A 19,126-nucleotide genomic window follows, 5' to 3' on the forward strand; every position below is an offset into this window, starting at 1 on the left:
GTTTTTGCACTCTTCTCCTTGATTTGTTATAACTTTAGGCAGTCTATAGTACTCCAAATGTTTTTCCTGGTCTGACCGATAAGTACAGCCCAAAAGATGACAAGAATTGACAGCAATAATCAGCAAAATATGCAAGTTTTGTTCGGTTCAGTGGCATTGCTTACATTCAGTGCCGCAAATATGGCCGATTGATGACACGATATAACTCAACTAAAGCAACTTTAGCACAGGCTATTTATTTTCTGAAAAAAATGTAACAATCTAGTCAGCATTATTTACCTTCTGTTTTTTCTCCCTAAACATTTAGTCGGTATCTGCAGATGAGGGAAGAAAGCACTCTATTATAAAGGACTTTGGCTAGTGGCTCAGCATGTGTTTGAAGCAGAGACCTTGACTCTTTAAAGGTTCACCCTGTGTGTGTGCAGTGTTTTTGAACATATTTATGAGGCAGACCTTTAACTGTCAGTCAATGCTTCCTATACCTCATATCAGTGAAGTTTTCTCATTGCATGAATAATGTATCAGTAGAAAAATTGCTTCTATAAAATAGCTGTTTTAGCTGTTTAGTTATATTTAGATTTTAGACTTCAGCTTCTTTTTTTCACGCTTCTGGTCTTTTCTTTAAAACGATTGTTTGTGGACAAATTCGCCTGTATGAATGTCATGTTTTTGATATTTATTTTTAGTGGTTGGATGATTGAAGTGAAGAATGGGCTATTTCAGGCTATTTGCTGGTTATTATGGTGATTTTGCATTCCATTCTCTTTTGAATTTATTTCTTTTGAGCAATACTGAGTAACAACAAATAGTGTTTTCCTGGAATGCTTGAGTTTTTTTTTTTTTTTTTTTTTTTTTTTTAAATCAGGCAGTATTGTCTGGTGTATATTGAAGATACAAATTACATCTGAGCTTCAAACAAATATATGAAATGTGTGCATAATCAGATGCTATAATGACGTTCAGTTCCACAAAATAAATTGAAAGCAGCAGGAGAAACGTTATTTCCATTCGGCTAAATGGAAAGGTTTTCCTTGGCAGGCCCAATATATTTTGGGCTTCTCACCAGAGCAATAAAGGAAAACGGACCTTGACGAGTGAGACTGGAATACTAATTGAGAGGAAGAACTGCTTATCAGGCCACAGGAATAAACAAGCCTCATGTCCACTTAAGGAAATGTCCACTTCCTATACCTCATATCAGTGAAACTAGCCAGGGACTGTAAAATCTTGAGTCACTCTTTCAGTGAAATACACTGGATATAAAAATTCCAAACACCCCTGTTAAAATCCCAGGTTTCTGTGATGTAAAAAATGAGACCAAGATAAATCATTTCACAACTTTTATCCACCTTTAATGTGAACTATAACCTGTACAACCCAATTGAAAAAAACAATGAAATCTTAAAATAAAAAACTAAAATAATGTGGTTGCATAAGTGTGCACACCCTCTTATAACTGTGGATGTGGCTGTGTTCCGAATTAAGCAATCACATTCAAACTCATGTTAAAAAGGAGTAGACACCTGCCATCATTTAAAGTGCCTCTGATTAACCCCAAATAAGGTTCAACTGTTCAAGTAGGCTTTTTCTGAAATCTGAAATGTCACGTCGTACAGCAAAAGCCACGGTCGGCAGAGAGCTTCCAAAGCATCAGAGGGATCTCATTTTTAATAGCTATCAGTCAGGAGAATGGTACAAATTATTTTCCAAGGCATTAGATATACCATGGAACACAGTCATCATCAAGTGGAGAAAATATGGAACAACAGTGACATTACCCATAACTGGACGTCCCTCCAAAATGAATGAAAAGATAAAAAGAAAACTGATCAGAGAGGCTGCCAGGAGGCCTACAGCAACATTAAAGGAGCTGCAGGAATTTCTGGCAAGTGCTGTCTGTGTAGTAAATGTGACAACAATGTCTCGTCTTCTTTATACGTCTGGGCTACGAGGTAGGATGGCAAGACGGAGGCCTTTTAGTCTGGCCATGTTTTGCAGAAACAGAGTTTTCCAAAAGCATGTGGGAAAATGTGTCATGGTTTGATGAAACCAAGGTTGGACATTTTTGCCATAATTCCAAAACATACACTGCCCTCCAAAAGTTTGGAAACGCCCTAGAAAAGTGGGGTTTTGGACAATATTGGCATGAATCCTTTTTCATTTGTGATAATTTTGCACTGATAAGAAACAACACAATCTACAAAAACATATTTTATTACATAAACAGTTTATACATAGAAAAAACTTAAATTTTCGATTCATCAAAATATTCACTATTAGCAGCTAATACAGCTCTGCAAAATCTGGGCCCAAATTCATTGTATTCTAAACTTAATTGACAATCAGTTGTTGAAGCTATTAAGGTGTGCTGACCCAAAAATATTTTAAAAACTTGGGCCAAGTTTAAACCAGTAACCAGGCATCACAGCTGGCAAAGGGGCATGTCTGACTTTGACATGTATATATTGCCATTATTATGTAATCCAAATAAAAATGATTATTGCTGGTCTTCAATGACAATGTCAAGGTACTTTAATGTATTTGCACCAAAAAATGATAAGGATTTATGCTGATATCGTCCAAAACCACACTTTGCCAGGGGTGTTTTCAAACTTTTAGAGGGCAGTGTGTGTTTGGTGTAAAAACAACACTGCACATCCCCAAAAGAACACCATACCCACAGTGAAGCATGGTGGTGGCAGCATCATGCTTTGGGGCTGTTTTTCTTTAGCTGGAACTGGGGCCTTAGTCAAGGTGGAGGGAATTAAGAGCAGTTCCAAATACCAGTTAATATTGGCACAAAACCTTCAGGTTTCTGCTAGAAAGCTGAAGATGAAGAGGAACTTCATCTTTCAGCACGACAACGACCCAAAGCATACATCCAAATCAACAAAAGAATCCAATTAAAAATCTTTGGTGTGATCTGAAGAGGGCTGCGCACAGGAGAAGCCCTCGAAATATGATGGATTTTGAGCGTTTTTGCAAAGAAGAGTGGGCAAATATTGCCAAGTCCAGATGTGTCATGCTGATAGACTCATACCCAAAAAGACTGAGTGCTGTAATAAAATCAAAAGGTGCTTCAACAAAGTATTAGTTTAAGGGTGTGCACACTTATGCAAGCCCATTATTTTAGTTCTTTTATTTTACTCTACTACAAGATTTCAATTAGTTTTTTAAATGGGTTGTACAGGTTATAGCTCACATTAAAGGTGGAATAATTTCTGAAATGACTTATCTTATGACTGGTTTTGTGGTCCAGGGTCACATATGTTAAAAATGGCCTTCAGTAGCTGCTATCCTCAATTTCCTAAATACAGAAGCTTTCTAAAGTATATAGCCTTACATATGTGGAAAACGAATAAATATTGTGGCCACGAAGAATTAAGAATTAACATCCCTTTCACCAACATTTTCTGAATGGAGAATGAGATTTAAAGGGAAAGTTCGCTCAAAAATGAAAATTCTGTCAGAGCACTCTGACCCTGCATAGACAGTAACACAACTAAAATGTTTAAGGCTCAGAAAGGTAGTAAGGACATTGTTAAAATAGTTATACTTTTTGTGCGCAAATAAAGTAGAAATAATGACTTTATTCAACAATTATTTTATTCTCGTAGCTTCGTAACATTAAAGGCTTACTCCACGCCAAGATGAAAATTTTGTCATTAATCACTTACCCCCACGTCGTTCTAAGTTTTTTTTTTTTTTTTTCTGTTTTCGGAACACAAATGAAGATATTTTTGATGCATTCATTTGATATACCCTTCCATAGACAGCAATGTAATTATCACGATTAACGTCCAGAAACGTCGCAAGGAGATCGGTAAAATAATCCATCAGGGGTTCAACCGTAAAAAAAAAAAAAAAAAGACTTTATTCAACAATTATTCTCCGCAGCAGTCACCCTAGTGCTATTTTGGATAGTATCCCTTGAACGCAAACAGCTTATGCTGTTCTGTGTTATCCGCAACACACAGATACGTTGTTTTCGTTCAAATCAAAGCATAAATAAATGTAGAAAACGTAGCCGTGTGGCGCAGCTGACACAAAACAGCACAAAACACCCAAAATGCCGCTAGGGTGATGCGGAGGAGACAAATTGTTGAATACAGTCTTTATTTTTTTGTTTTCTTTTTTCTTTGTGTGCAAAAAGTATTCTTGTTGCTTCATAAAATTACAGTTGAATACCATGGATTATTTTACTGATCTTTTTGCTACGTTTCTGGACATTAATCGTGTTAATTACATTGTTGTCTATGGGAGGGTGAGAGAGCTGTCAGAATGCATCAAAAATATCTTCATTTGTGTTCCAAAGACGAACGAAGCTTTTACGGGTTTGGAATGACATGGGGGTAAGTGATTAATGACAAAATTTTCATTTTGGGGTGGAGTAACGCTTTAAGGTTGAACCAAGGGTTAGGGTTACATGGACTTTTTTTTTATCAATGTCCTTACTACCTTTCTGGGCCTTGAACATAATAGTTGCTGTCTATGCAGGGTCAGAAAGCTCTCGGATTTCATCAAAAATTTGTGTTGTGAAGATGAACGAAAGTCTTACAGGTTTGGAACGACATGAGGGTGAGTAATTAATGTCAGAATTTTAATTTTTGGTGAACTATCCTTTTTAAGAGCTGCAACAGAGCAGATTTTCAGTGAATAATAGCTTAAACCTCAGTCTGTTCTTTACATTTTAACACACATTTATTGAACATCCAAGTAAATACTGGTCTGCCATAATCTTATTCTGTAAAGGCCATTAATCCTATTACTCTAAGCCTCTTAAAGCCAGAGTTACTGAGGAGGGATATGATATATTACATTTATCCTAACTGTAGGGATGCGTCCATGCATGTTTACTGACCTTCCCCCTATCAGGTCATATATGTGTGTCAGATATACCGTCATGTTATAAAGCAGTGGAATCCATAATACTACTGCTTTGAATTCTGTTCCTGCACCATTGTGGCACTATGAGCTAGATTGCTTTAGGGTCCTCGTCCATGAACTTAGCCCACCGTGACTTGATTGTCTGCTAAATGATTCATATCATTGTCAGTGGCAAAGATATATGAACTCTCCGTTTTCAGATTCTTGTCATTTTCTGTTTAGGTGTAGATGGATGGATGAACCTAACAGAAATTGACCCAGATGAGGAGGTGCAAGGGGAGATTCACCTCCAGATATCAGTGCTGGGAGATGGAGATATTCCACGAAAACTCTGCTGCCAAGTCCTAGAGGCAAGGTGAGGAACTGTGAGAAGCAGAAACTGTTATTTGTGTGTGTTTGTGTATCTTTAATGATCAGTATAGCAATAAGGCCTTATTATTATTGTCTTTCAGGTGGCATAAATGCAATACAAAAATTGGCCTTAAAGGAGAAGTCAATTTCCAGAACAACAATTTAGAGATAATGTACTGACCCCCTTGTCATCCAAGATGTTCATGTCTTTCTTTCTTCAGTCGTAAAGAAATTGTGTTATTTGAGGAAAACGTTTCAGGATTTTTCTCCATATAATGTACTGATATGGTGCTCCAGTTTGGAACTTCCAAAATGCAGTTTAAATGCAGCTTCTAATGATCCCAAATGCATCTGTAAACGATCCCAGCCGAGGAAGAAGGGTCTTATCTAGCGAAACGATCGGTTATTTACATAAAAAAGATACAATTTAAATACTTCTTATTCTCAAATGATCTTGTCTTGCTCTCCCTGAACTCTGTGTATTCTGGCTCAAGACAGTTAGGGTATGTCGAAAATCTCAGACCGTATTTTCTCCCTCAACTTCAAAAATCATTTCAAAATCATCCTGCATCACTGCAGAAGTACCGACCCAGTCTTTGCAAAGTGAACATGCAAAGAAGATCAAACACCCTCAACAAAAAAGGTAAAACAGTGATATAGGATGATTTTAAAGTTGAGGGAGAAAATACGGTCAAAGTTTTTTGACATACCCTAACTGTCTTGAGTTCAGGGAGAGTAAGACAAGACGAGCATTTTACATTAAAAAGTATATAAATTGTAAATAAACCTTAACTGTCTTGAGCCAGAATACACAGAGTTCAGGCAGAGCAAGACAAGATCATTTGAGAATAAAAAGTATATAAATTGTATTATTTTTATTAAAATAACCGATCGTTTCACTAGATAAGACCCTTCTTCCTTGGCTGGGATCATTTACAACCACATTTGGGATCATTTGAAGCCGCATTTAAACTTCATTTTGGAAGTTCAAAATCAGGGCACCGTATCAGTCCATTATATGGAGAAAAATCCTGAAATGTTTTCCTCAAAAAACATAATTTCTTAAAGACTGAAGAAAGAAAGAGATGAACATCTTGGATGACAAGGGGGTGACTACATTATCTGTAAATTGTTGTTCTGGAAGTGGACTTCTCCTTTAACTATATATTAAAATATATAAACAATACAAACAACAGCACCAAAAATGTGGTAATATATTTAACATATAGTTCAAATACTATGCTGACAAACTCTTGTTTTATTTTTAGTGCAGTATTTTTAGTATTTTATCTGCATCGGTGGAAGAATACAAGCCAATTAACATGGCTAGTTGCACAAAAACCCTGAATAGCAGTGCTAAAGGATTAAACTGTGTGAAAAATGGAACAAGATAATTCAGCATTACATAAAATTAACCCTGGGTTAACAATTTGATGTTTGAATACTATTAGGACAATGTATTTAAAAGATTTAGAATTGAAAAGAAAAACCATCTCAGTGTCTCTGAATCAGGCATTGGCTGCTGGAATTAGGATTCAGAAATTTTATCCTCGTAAGCTACATTTGGATTTGCTTCTAATAGCATCACGGCTTTGTTTCTAGAGATCTTGCAAAGAAGGATCGCAATGGGGCTTCTGATCCTTTTGTTCGAGTGCGATACAATGGCAAAACGTATGAGAGCGCGGTAAGAATGTGCCTTTGTATATTTCTGATTTCATCCGCTGCACAGTTAGAACTGTCTGTAACTGATTGCCATGACCCTGCTTCCTCCAGGTGGTTAAAAAGTCCTGTTACCCACGGTGGAACGAGAGTTTTGAGTTTGAGCTGGACGAGGCGCTGGCTGACACTGGTTTGTTGAGTGTGGAGGTGTGGGACTGGGATCTGGTCAGCAGAAATGACTTTCTGGGAAAGGTGACTATACAGAATAGACATTTCTTTGAGTTTTTTAAGATTTGACTTAGAGGATTCCCTCATGTTCTAAAGCTGACATTTGTCTTAGTTTAAAATAAAACATATAGTATTTAGTTAGTACGTATCATGAACATCACAAAAGATAAAAACAGTCATGGATCATCCAGGAAATGATACACAGTGTTAAGATTTAAGGGTATGTAAACTTTTAAACAGGGTCATTTATATAAATTCAGTTATTATTGTGTCTTGTGGAGTATATATATACATTTTTTGTGAAATGCTTCATCAGGACAGTACTAAATAAAAAATAACATACAGTTTTCATGATCTGTCTTTTTTGTTAAAATTATTAACATTTAGCATATTCTTCAAGGGGAATGTAAATTTATGAGCACGACTGTATATTGTTAATCATGATGAGATTTCTGATCTTTCAGTATTAAATAAATAACAACTTAAATTTATATAAACAGTGCCTTGCGAAAGTATTCAAACCCCTTCCATTTTTTCACATTTTGTTTATTTTGCAGCCTTATGTTAAACTGCCTTAAATTAATTTTTTCCACATCAATCTACACTCCATACGTCGTAATGACAAAGCAAAAAACTGACTTGTGACAACTTTGCAAATTTATGAAAATTAGAAAATTATATTGTACATTGCATAAGTATTCATACCCTTAATGTGGTACTTAGCTGAAGCACCTTTTAAGTCTTTTTGGGTATAATGCAACAAGCTGCACATCTGCATTTGGCAGTTATCTGCCATTCTTCTCCTTACCTCTTCAGCACTAGTCACCAGTCTAACCAAGCCATTTCTTCATTGAATGCTCAGTTTGGCCAGGAGGCCAGCTCTAGGAAGAGTCCTGGTCGTTTCAAACTTCTTCCATTAAGGGTAACGAAGACTACATGCTTCTGTGACCCTACAGTGTAGCAGATTTTTTTCTGAACTCTTCCCCAGATGTGTGGCTTGATGCAATCCTGTTTCTGAGCTCTACAGGCAGTTTTTTTTTACCTCAGGGCTTGGTTTTCGCTCTGATATGCATTTTCAGCTGTTAGACCTTTTATTGAGACGTGTGTGCCTTTCCAAATCATACTCATTTAAATGAATTTGCCACAGGTTAACTTCACTCGAAGTGTAGTAACATCTACAAGCAATATGAATGCTCCTGAGCTAAATTTGAAGTGTCCCAGAAAAGGGTATGAATACTTATGCAATGGAATCATTTAATTTTTTTTTATTTCTAATACATTAGCAAAGTTGTTACAAACATGTTTTTTTATTTTGTCATTATGGTGTGTGGAGTGTAGATTGATGTGGAAAAATGAAGTTATTTACAACAGTTTAACATAAGGCTGCAACATAACAAAACGTGAAAAAAATGAAGCGGTTTCAATACTTTCGCAATGCACTGTATATATATACAGTGCTGCTTGAAAGTTTGTGAACCCAGATTGTCCTGAACGTAGACAGAGAGAATCCTATCAAACTAGGACAAAAATATATACTTTGTCATTTATTTATTGAGAAAAATGTATGAAAAAGTATGTGAATCTTTGTTTTCAGTATCTGGCGTGACCCCATTTTACAGCAATAACTGCAGCTAAATGTTTCTTGTAACTCCTGATCAGTCCTGCACAATGACTTGTAGGAATTTTAGCCCATTTATGAATACAGAACCACCTCAGCTCTGATGTCGGTGGGATCATGACCGATAATTGGATTAAGGTCCGGACTTTGACTTTGACCATTCCAGAACATTACCTTTGTTCTTCTTTAACCATTCTTTGGTAAAACGACTTGTGTGCTTGGGGTTGTTGTCTTGCTGCATGACCCACTTCCTCTTGAAAACTTGAGATTCAGTTCTTGGACAGATGTCCTGACATTTTCCTTTAGAATTTTCTAGTATAATTCAGAATTCACTATTCCATCAATGATAGCAATCCATCCTAGCCCAGATGCAACAAAACAGGCCCAAACCACCACCATGTTTAGTAGATGGGATAAGGTTCTTATGCTGGAATGCAGTATTTTCCTTTCTCCAAACATAACGCTTCTCATTTAAACCAATAAGTTCTATTTTGGTCTCATCTGTCCACAAAACATTTCTCAAACAGTCCTTGGCTTGTCCACATGATCTGTAGCACACTGCAGACGGGCAGCAATGTTCCTTTTGGAGAGCAGTAGCTTTCTCCTTGCAGCTCTGCCATGCACAACATGGTTGTTCAGTGTTCCTCTGATGGTGGATTCGTAAACATTAACATTAGCCAATGTAAGAAAGGACTTTAGTTGCTTAGAAGTTTCCCTGGGTTCTTTAACAACCTTGCAGACTATTACGCGTCTTGCTTTTGGCAAGCTGGTCTCATGATGAAAACGAACCTGGGGGAACTTTTTTGCGGGACGCGAAATACGTACCAAAAAATACTTATCTGCAGTTTCTAAAAGAAATGTCCTAGTACTAAAATAGTACTAAAAAGAGTGTTCGTTTTTTTCCCAGAACAGATGAACATACATATGGTATGTTTTATGGTAAAGGCTAGATGGTATACAGATGTACTGTACAATAATTACTGCTTTTGCATTATTGTAAGGAGTAGGTTTAGGGTTGGGGTAGGTGTGGACATAAATAAAACACAATCTAATAGGTAAATTTAATTTATTTAACATTAAAAAATAACGTACCATCTGCACTACACCTATACCCACACAATAGTATAGACAAAATTGAATGTGGCATAAAAACACGATCATAAGCTTGCCATTTCAGCTTGTTTTTCAATCTCTCATCTTTCGGCTCTTTCATCGTTAGTCAAGTCTAATTCCGGGAGCTACCGAGCAAGCTTGTTATGTTCAATGTTGTGTCCATTTGTGCTACCCTGTCGTGCACACCTACCCCAAACCTACCATTACTGTATTAAAAATACAGTATTGGTAGCATAATGTGATAGGTAGCATTTGTGTTTGTCAGAACACGAGTGTCAGAATTATGAGTGTTCGCTGTTTTACCGCCTCTAGTGTTCATTTCTTTTGGAAACTGCAGTGATATGTACTTATTGGTACGTAAGGTATGTTTTTATCATGAGACGAGGTTGGCTTTTGGACCACTCCTGGGGGAGGGTAACAGTGGTCTTGAATTTCCTCCATTTGTACACAGGTGTGGATTTGTGGAGTCCAAACTCTTTAGAGATGGCTTTGTAAACTTTTTCAGCTTGATGAGCAACAGCAACTCTTTTTTTCTGAGGTCCTCAGAGATCTCCTATGTTTGTGCCATGATTCACTTCCACAAACATGATCAGACTTTGACAGATCCCTGTTCTTTAAATAAAACAGGGCATGCACTGACACCCGATAGTCATGCCAATGATTAAAAAACACCTCTGAACAGATGGACTCTCAATTCACCTTCAGATTAACAGTTAATCCTGGAGATTCACATACTTTTTCCACTCACAGATATGTCATATTAGATTGTTTTCCTGCATAAATAAATGACAAAGAAAACATTTTTGTCTCATTTGTTTGATTGGGTTCTCTTTGTCTATTTTCACGACTTGTGTATATATGTATACACTATACCACTCAAAAGTGTTTGAACAGTAAGATTTGTAATGTTTTTAAAGAAGAGTCGTCTGCTCACCAAGCCTACATTTATTTGATCCAAAATACAGCAAAAGCAGTAATGTTGTAAAATAGTTTTAATATTTAAAATAACTGTTTTCTATTTAAATATATTTTAAAATGTAATTTGTTACTGTGATTTGAAAGCTGAATTTTAGCATCATTACTCCAGTCACATGATCCTTCAGAAATAATTCTAATATTCTGATTTGCTGCTTAAAAAACATTTTATTCTTATTCTTATTCTTATTCTTATTATTATTATGTTGAAAACAGCTGAGTAGATCTTTTCAGGCCTCTTTGATGAATAGAAAGTTCAGAAGAACAGCGTTTATCTGAAATATAAATCTTTTGTACACTGTAAAAAAAAGTTTTTTCAACTTAAAAAAAAGTGTTTGTGCTGCCTTAAAATTTTAAGCTTAGCCAACATTAAATGTTAAGTTGTACTACATGAAAACATGGATATTTGAGTTTGAGTTGAGTTAAATTTTAAGGCAGCATGAACATTTACGTTTTACTTAAAAGTTATTTTAAATTTTTTTTACAGTGTAACATTATAAATGTCTTTATCATCACTTTTGATCAATTTAAAGCTTTTGAGTGGTATTCATCAAAGAATCCTGAAAAAAAAAATGTACTCAACTGTTTAAAATATTGAGAATTATTTCTGAAGGGTTATATTATATTGAAGACTGGAGAATTGATCCTGAAAATGTAAATTTAATCACATAAATAAATTACGTTTTAAAATATATTCAAATAGAAAGCAGCTATTTTAAATAGTAAAAACAAAATTTCACATTCACAATTTCACATATTTCAGATTATTACAGCTTTTGCTGCATTTTGGATCAAATACATGCAGGCTTGGTGAGCAGAAAGAAAAATCCAATTTTATATATATATAAATCCACACATATATATATATATATAATTGAAGCATAGTTACAGTTTCATAATATTCGTTTGTGCCTCTGTTTGACAGATCACAGTGTTCACAGTGACATTGTCTTTGTCACCCAATAATAAATGTTCCAATTGCTTTGTTTAGCATCGGTTGCTTTGACAGCTAATTGTCACATCAATTGATGTGTTTTCCTGCAGGTCCTGTTCAACATCAACAAGCTTCAGTCTGCCCAGCAAGAGGAAGGCTGGTTTCGCTTGGGGCCTGACAAATCCAAACACAGTGAATATGAGTGAGTGTATTTGGAATTCTGGCAAATATGCAGACCGCCTAAGCAAACCTTGAACTTTGGCAGAGCACATTAAGCAATTGGCAGACGGACAATAAAACATAGTGGATAATAAAACTATACTTTCGAAAACGTGCAACTTTCCGGGGAATTAGTCTGAGCTAACATTGGAGGATTGTTGCGCACTCTTCCCTCTGGCTTTTGCAGTGTTACGCTTGTGTGTTCTGGTCCATGTGTTGACAGGAAGTACTAATCCTTTCCCTGGCTAAATCCTGGGATTTTTTTCTGTTCGTTCACTCTATCTCCCCCTCCACCCGTCCCTCCTCTCCACCCATAAGAGATCATTTGGCCACGTGGATTGACAGTGGGGATTATATCTCAAGCTGGCACAGGAGGAGTGGGATGGAAAGGCTTATGTAAAAACTCCAGTACGGGGGATTCGTTTGGGTGATGACAAAAGCTATGCGTCATCTGAGAGCTTGTGTGAGTATGTGGGTAGATTAAGACAGAGAGAGTTTTTGGGGACACGCCGTGTCAGTGTGACAGACTTGTGTCCACATGGGCAAAGGAGCCATTGACATTCATTCATTCATTCACTTGACACGACTGTGCCGAAGAACTTACTGTCTAAATCCTTCTATGAGTCACGTAGTTCAAGCTCCACATCTACACGGATAAATGGATCAGGTTTAAGCACCCTCACACGGTGTTTGTAGAAAAGGTGTAATATTATGTAAATGTTGGGGGCAAATAAGGGAATGTTTTCAGCATTTAAGTACCATATGTTTTTAATATTTAAAATGTTGGACCATTTTATAGTCGCATATCTTCTTAAAGCCCAAGGGATTGCTTTTAGGGCGTACATGGACTGAATATCCATGATTTCAGGATTTACTGAGATTGATTTGTTTGGGCTCACAGATTTTCCTTAATATTGGGGGTCCTAGGGACCTTCAGTTGATTTAAGTTTAAAAATAATGGGAGTAATTCCAAAATTAAAAAAAAAACATTCTATGATCATTGCTCATTTTCATGTTGTTCCAAACCTGTATGACTTACTTTCTTCTGTGGAACACAAAAGAAGATTTTAAAGTATTAGTTCACTTCCAGAATAAAAAAAACATCACTTCAATGGTGGAAAACGGGTTGAGGGTCCAACTTGGCACTTCAAAGCAGCTTCTACACAGTCCCAGCTGAGGAATAAGTGTCTTATCTAGTGAAACGATCATTCATTTTCTAAAAAAAAAAAAAATAAGACATTTAAATGTCGGATGATTTAGAAGTTGGAGGAGAAGTACAGATGGAGTTTTTCATTTCACTCTACCTTTGTCTGGAGTACACAGACAAAGAACTAACCGTGCATGGCCTTTCCAACGTGATTGCATCATGTGTGAAGTTGAGATAGTGTAAGGCGAGCAATTGTGGTTAAAAAGTATCAAAAAATTTTATTTTTTTAGAAAATGGCCAAACGTTTCGCTAGATAAGACCCTTATTGCTTGGCTGGGATTGTGTAGAGCCCTTTGAAGCTGCATTGAAACTGCAGTTTGGACCCTCAAACCAATTGGCCACCACTGAAGTCCACTATATGGAGAAAAACCCTGGAATGTTTTCTTTAAAACATTCCATTTCTTTTCGACTGAAGGACATGAAGACATGAATATCTTGGATGACATAGAGGTCCACTTAAGCACAATCAGAATTTGTGATAATTTTGCACTGATAAGGGACAACACAAACTACGAAGACATATTTTATTACATAAACAGTTTATACATAGAAAACAATTTAATTTTCGATTCATCAAAATATCCACCATTAGCAGCTATTACAGCTCTGCATAATCTGGGCCAACAATTGGCAATCAGTTGTTGAAGCTATTAATGTGTGCTGACCCAAAAATCTTTTAAAAACCTGGGCCAAGTTTAAACCAGTAACCAGGCATCACAGCTGGCAAAGGGGCACGTCTGACTTTGACATGTATATATTGCCATTATTATGTAATCAAAATGAAAATGTTTATTGCTGGTCTTCAATGATAATGTCAAGTTACTTTAATGTATTTGCACCACAAAATAGACCATTAGTACAAATCTAGTCTGACAATGACAGTTTCTTAGTATTATGCATTAATTAACATAAATGCAACTGAATGGAGTAATTAATAGAACTGAATAATTGATTTTACTAATGGAGGTAAATCTACACCACTGTTTAAAAGTTTGGGGTTGGTACTATTTTTTAATAAATTTGTAACACTCAGCAAGACTGCATTTAATGGACTAAAATACACTGAAAACAGTAATACTGTAAAACAATTATTACAATTTTAAAAATCATTAGGATATTAAGTAAAGATTATGTTCCATGAAGAAATTTTGAAAAATATCTACTGTAAAAAAACTCAAAACTTTTCAACAGTTTTGATTAGTAATATGCATTGCTAAGAACTTCATTTGGACAACTTTTCTCAGTATTTAGATTTTTTTTGTACCCTCAGATTCCAGATTTTTAAATAGTTATATCCTAACAAACCATACATCAATGGAAAGCTTATTTATTCAGCTTTCAGCTTTTCATGTATAAATCTCAATTTAAAAAAATTACTCTTAAGACTGGTTTTGTGGTCCAGGGACACATATATTCTGTTCAAGAAAGTTTCTTATTATTTACAGTGTTGAGAACAGTTGTGCAGTTGTACAATTTAATGCATCTTTACTAAATAAAAGTATTCATCTCTTTCAAAAAACTTACGGAGCCCAAATGTTTTATGTAGTTTATGTCTCTTTAAACTATTTAATATATAAAACATTGAAATGACTGTTGTAATACTGAATTGATATCGACAGCTTCATTGTAAACAAAAAATCTGGTTTTAAACATTAGTATATTTTATGTAACTATACTAAACTATATTATATAAAATGCTATCACAATTTTGTTTTCAAAATTGGCAGATTTAGGCTGCTTTGAATATGCTGATGCACAACCGTCTGTTCCTGCTAAACAGTTTTGACTTTTTTCTACTCTGACCAGATTTAAAAAAACAAGATGGGAATTAAAATGTCACAGCCAATCCTGAACAAAGGATTATTTGACTGCAGGGTTTTTTTTTTTTTTTTTTTGTCCACATGCAATAACAAAAAAGCATTGTTTGATAATCACCTCTCATCATGGCCCTATATATTTGCAGTATCTAAGATATTATTAGTAACTAATTTTTATATTTCTTCATGCTTTGTGAGGATGTCCCAGAAGTAATTCATGATTTTTCTTTAGGAAGATTTTTTTTTTTGACTCATTCTGATGTCATCCTGATGAAAAGTTTCCCATTAAGCTCCTATAATCTCTGGCTCCCCTTGGGTGATCCGCTCTCATCTCAGTGAACAAATCAAGCTGTTGTTGTTTTTGTTTATTTTCTCTTTCTTCTCTTTTCACTCCCTCACCGTCTTCTTCCTGATTGGATTTTTGACGGCCCACCATCTGTTGCCTGCTGTTCAGTGAATGACTGTTATGGCGGCACTCGCCACACACACATAGTCTCTTCCAATTCCCACCTTCCCTCGAGTATTACCCATCTTTACAGTGAGAGAGCATGTGGATGTGAGCAGTATGGAGTGACTGGTGTGCAAGTTGCAAAATATGAATGCGATTTGGAATAACAAAGCTTTAAAGGAGTCATATCATGACAAATCTAGTTTTCTTAATCTTTTGAAATAAATAAATAAAAAAGAGGACATTTTAGTACAGTTTGTGTACCACATTCAGAGTGGAGTGCTTTATGAATCCATGTGGCAAAAGTGATACATAGCGTCTTAAAGCCACAGAAGCAAAAACAGCTTGTTTTCAGTAGATCTTAGTCAGGGTAGTGCCATATTTAATTTTTGACGGGAATGAAAACGAAGCTGTGAGGAACAGAAGTACAGTGTCTTCAGTGGATTGTACTGTTGTAAAAATGTCAGACTTCTCTCTGATGCAAAAAATCCAAAACCAAGGCTTTTTTGATAATCTGTTGCACTTAGTTGTACATCACAATACATGTACACAATGAAATCTGTTTCTTTGTGACTTTAAAGGGTTAGTTCACCCAAATGGAAATGGCATAAAATACTATGAAAGTTAATGGCTACCGTCAACTGTTCGGTTACCAACATTCCAATATCTTCTTTTGTGTCCAGCAGTTTAAAGGAGAAGTCCACTTCCAGAACAATCATTTATAGATAATGTACTCACCCCCTTGTCATCCAAGATGTTCATGTCTTTCTTTATTCAGTCGTAAAGAAATGATTTTTGAGGAAAACGTTTCAGGATTTTTCTCCATATAATGGACCGATATGGTGCCCTGAGTTTGAACTTCCAAAATGCAGTTTAAATGTGGCTTCAAACGATCCCAAATGCGGTTGTAAACTATCACAATCGAGGAAGAAGGGTCTCCAAATGGTCTGTTATTTTCATAAAAATAATACAATTTATATACTTTTTAATGTCAAACACTCGTCTTGTCTTGCTCTGCCTGAACTCTGTTTTTGTTCCGGTTCATGACAGTTAGGGTATGTCTAAAAAAAACGCCCATCTCATGTTCTCCCTCAACTTCAAAATCGCCCTATATCGCTGTTTTACCATTTTTGTTAAGGGAGTTTGATCTTCGCATGTTCACTTTGCAAAGACTAGGTTGGAACTTCTGCAGCAATGCAGGATGATTTTGAAATGATTTTTAAAGTTGAGGGAGAAAATACAATTTCGATAGTTTTTCGACATACCTTAACTGTCTTGAGCCAGAATACACAGAGTTCAGGCAGAGCAAGACAAGATGAGCGTTTGAGATTTAAAAATATTTTGATTGTATTTTTTTTAATGAAAATAATGTCAAGGTTACAGCTGTAACCCTCGTTCCCTGAAGGAGGGAACGGAGACGTTACGTCAATACTGACGTATTTGGGGTCTCACTTGGGAGGCCAATCACCTCTGAACTTAAGAAAACAGGCCAATGAACATTGGCGAGTGGAATTTGCATGCCAAGCCACTCCCCCGTACACACGGGTATATAAGATGGCGGCGTGCATCCAGTCATTCAGGTTTATGCTGAGGAGCCGAGACGCAACCCGGCATGCAGCGCAGTTCAGGATTGTGGCAGGAGGATGTAACGTCTCCGCTCCCTTCTTCAGGGAACGAGGGTTACAGATGTAACCTAGACGTTCCCCCTCAGTCGTACACTACGACGTTACGTCAATATTGACGTATTTGGGGTCTCCTCTGAAAAAAAGGCCCCAATCCTGAACCGAGTTACGTCGTTGAGGAACAAATGCTGGCAGGCAAGCGTGTCAGGACAAATGAAGCTCAACACGTAACCTTCCCAACGCCCTGTAAGCCAGATAACGGCCCACCAGGGGTGCCAGGTATCTGAAGCAACCATTGGGAGGCAGAGCACAATGACGAATTTTAAGCCATGTGGGAACTGGGTAAAATAAATATCTGTTAAGATACTAGGGGAAACATGGTGGGATAAACCGTGGAGAAGAAATACTGAGATATTATGCCACGACCTCCAGAGGGCGAAGGAGACCCCCTGTCGGAGCACAATCACAGACTACTCCGTCCTAATCCGGACGGTGGGGCAATGGAGGACCCAGAGTTCCCTGAAGGGAACAACTGGGAGAAAGCGCACGGATCCGTAAGGAATGGCGCAGCAAGCCGACACCGAGCTGTCCTCCCGCAAATTACCTGAAGTTGCACAACGCACGGGAGGAACGGCTCAGCGCAGAAAAAAGAATCCTGCACAGGTGATGGGTGTCGCCTGGCCCGCAGCTTCTAATATGTCTGCTAGAGAGGCGCTGTGCACCACACCTAGGAGGAGTAACTCTTGTAGAGTGGACTCGACTCTTAGGGGACACAGCTCACCTTGGCACTAAGAAGCCGAGGTGAGACACCTACCGCCCAATGGGCCAACCTCTGCTCGAGGGCAGCATTTCCCCTCTGCTGACAAGAGCTGCTCGGAGCATCTAAGCTCCGGTGCGGTCCTCGTAAACGTGCATGGCAAGAACAGGTTACACAGCAACGTTAAGGCCAGGTCTACCTCCTCCAGGGCAGTGCTTGCAGGTTCCTCACCCGAACTCGGAGGTGAGAGCCGAGTTCGGGTGAGAACCTTGGACACATAACCAGGCCAGGATCTCAAGGTCACGTGAGAATAGCCGGCACAAAATTCAAGGCACGATACGTTGGTTGAGAATGTGTGCAGGTCCCTACCCTCTTGATAGAAGCGAGCGTGATCAGGAGCAAGGTCAGAATGACCAGGATTTTAGCTTGACTGAATCAAGTGGCTTAAGGGGAGCTCCGCGTGGGCCTAGAAGGGCGACGGGGAGATCCTCAAGATGGGATGAGGTGCGGCCTAGGAGGATTCATCCTCCTGCACCCTTCAGGAACCTGACGGACAGGTGATGCTTCCCTAGGGACGACCATACACAGTATTTTTTTTTTTTTTTTTTTTTACTGTGATAGCCGTAACAAACACATTCAAAGTGGAGGGAACATCCTTCGCTCCAACTTCTCCTGCAGAAAGGAAAGCACAAGTCTGACCGAGCACCTCAGGGGGTCCTCTTGGTCAAAGGAACACCATACAATGAAACAACCTCACCTCAGAGTGTAGGGCAGCCTCATAGAGGGGGCTCTAGCCTGAGTGATAAAGTTTACCACAGCCTATTGAAAAAGGCCAGTGAGGTCAACCACATCCCATCCAGAAGCTAGACATGCAGGTTCAATAGATCGGGATGCGGGTGCCAGATTGTGTCAACTAGGGAGGATTGTCACGAGGAGCAGAAGTGTTAGCATACCAGGTTCGGGGTGGGTCAATAAGACGCACCAACAGAACCTGCTCCTCCTTCTCCCCGATTTTGCACAGGTTTGTGCAAGGAGACTCACTGGGGAAGGCGTACTTGAGGAGACCCTGGGTCCATCTGTGTGCCAGCCTGTCCCTGCCATTTCCACTCAGACAGGAAGAAGCTGGCAAAGGGAGGCCTCGAAAGAAGCAAGACAGGTTTACCTGAGCTTCGCCGAGTCGACTCCCGATGAGCTGGACCACCTGAGGTTGGAGTCGCCATTCTTGGGGAGAGCACAACTCAACTCTCTTAACAATGCGAATGGCGCGCAGCAATTTGAACTGTGTCAGACT

At 37.9% G+C, this 19,126-nt stretch overlaps 1 protein-coding gene across 1 annotated transcript in view; it reads left to right on the plus strand.

Annotated features, from left to right (window-relative positions):
* rasa4 (RAS p21 protein activator 4) overlaps positions 1 to 19,126 on the plus strand; it is a 63,507-nt gene that overhangs the window by 21,409 nt on the left and 22,972 nt on the right. The window contains 4 exon segments of the mRNA XM_051108808.1: positions 5,110 to 5,242; positions 6,841 to 6,922; positions 7,012 to 7,149; positions 11,876 to 11,967. Of these exon segments, the coding sequence (XP_050964765.1) occupies positions 5,110 to 5,242; positions 6,841 to 6,922; positions 7,012 to 7,149; positions 11,876 to 11,967 (445 nt within the window).

This window comes from Labeo rohita, chromosome 5 (assembly GCF_022985175.1).
Source record: "Labeo rohita strain BAU-BD-2019 chromosome 5, IGBB_LRoh.1.0, whole genome shotgun sequence".
NCBI classification, from domain to species: Eukaryota; Metazoa; Chordata; class Actinopteri; order Cypriniformes; family Cyprinidae; genus Labeo; species Labeo rohita.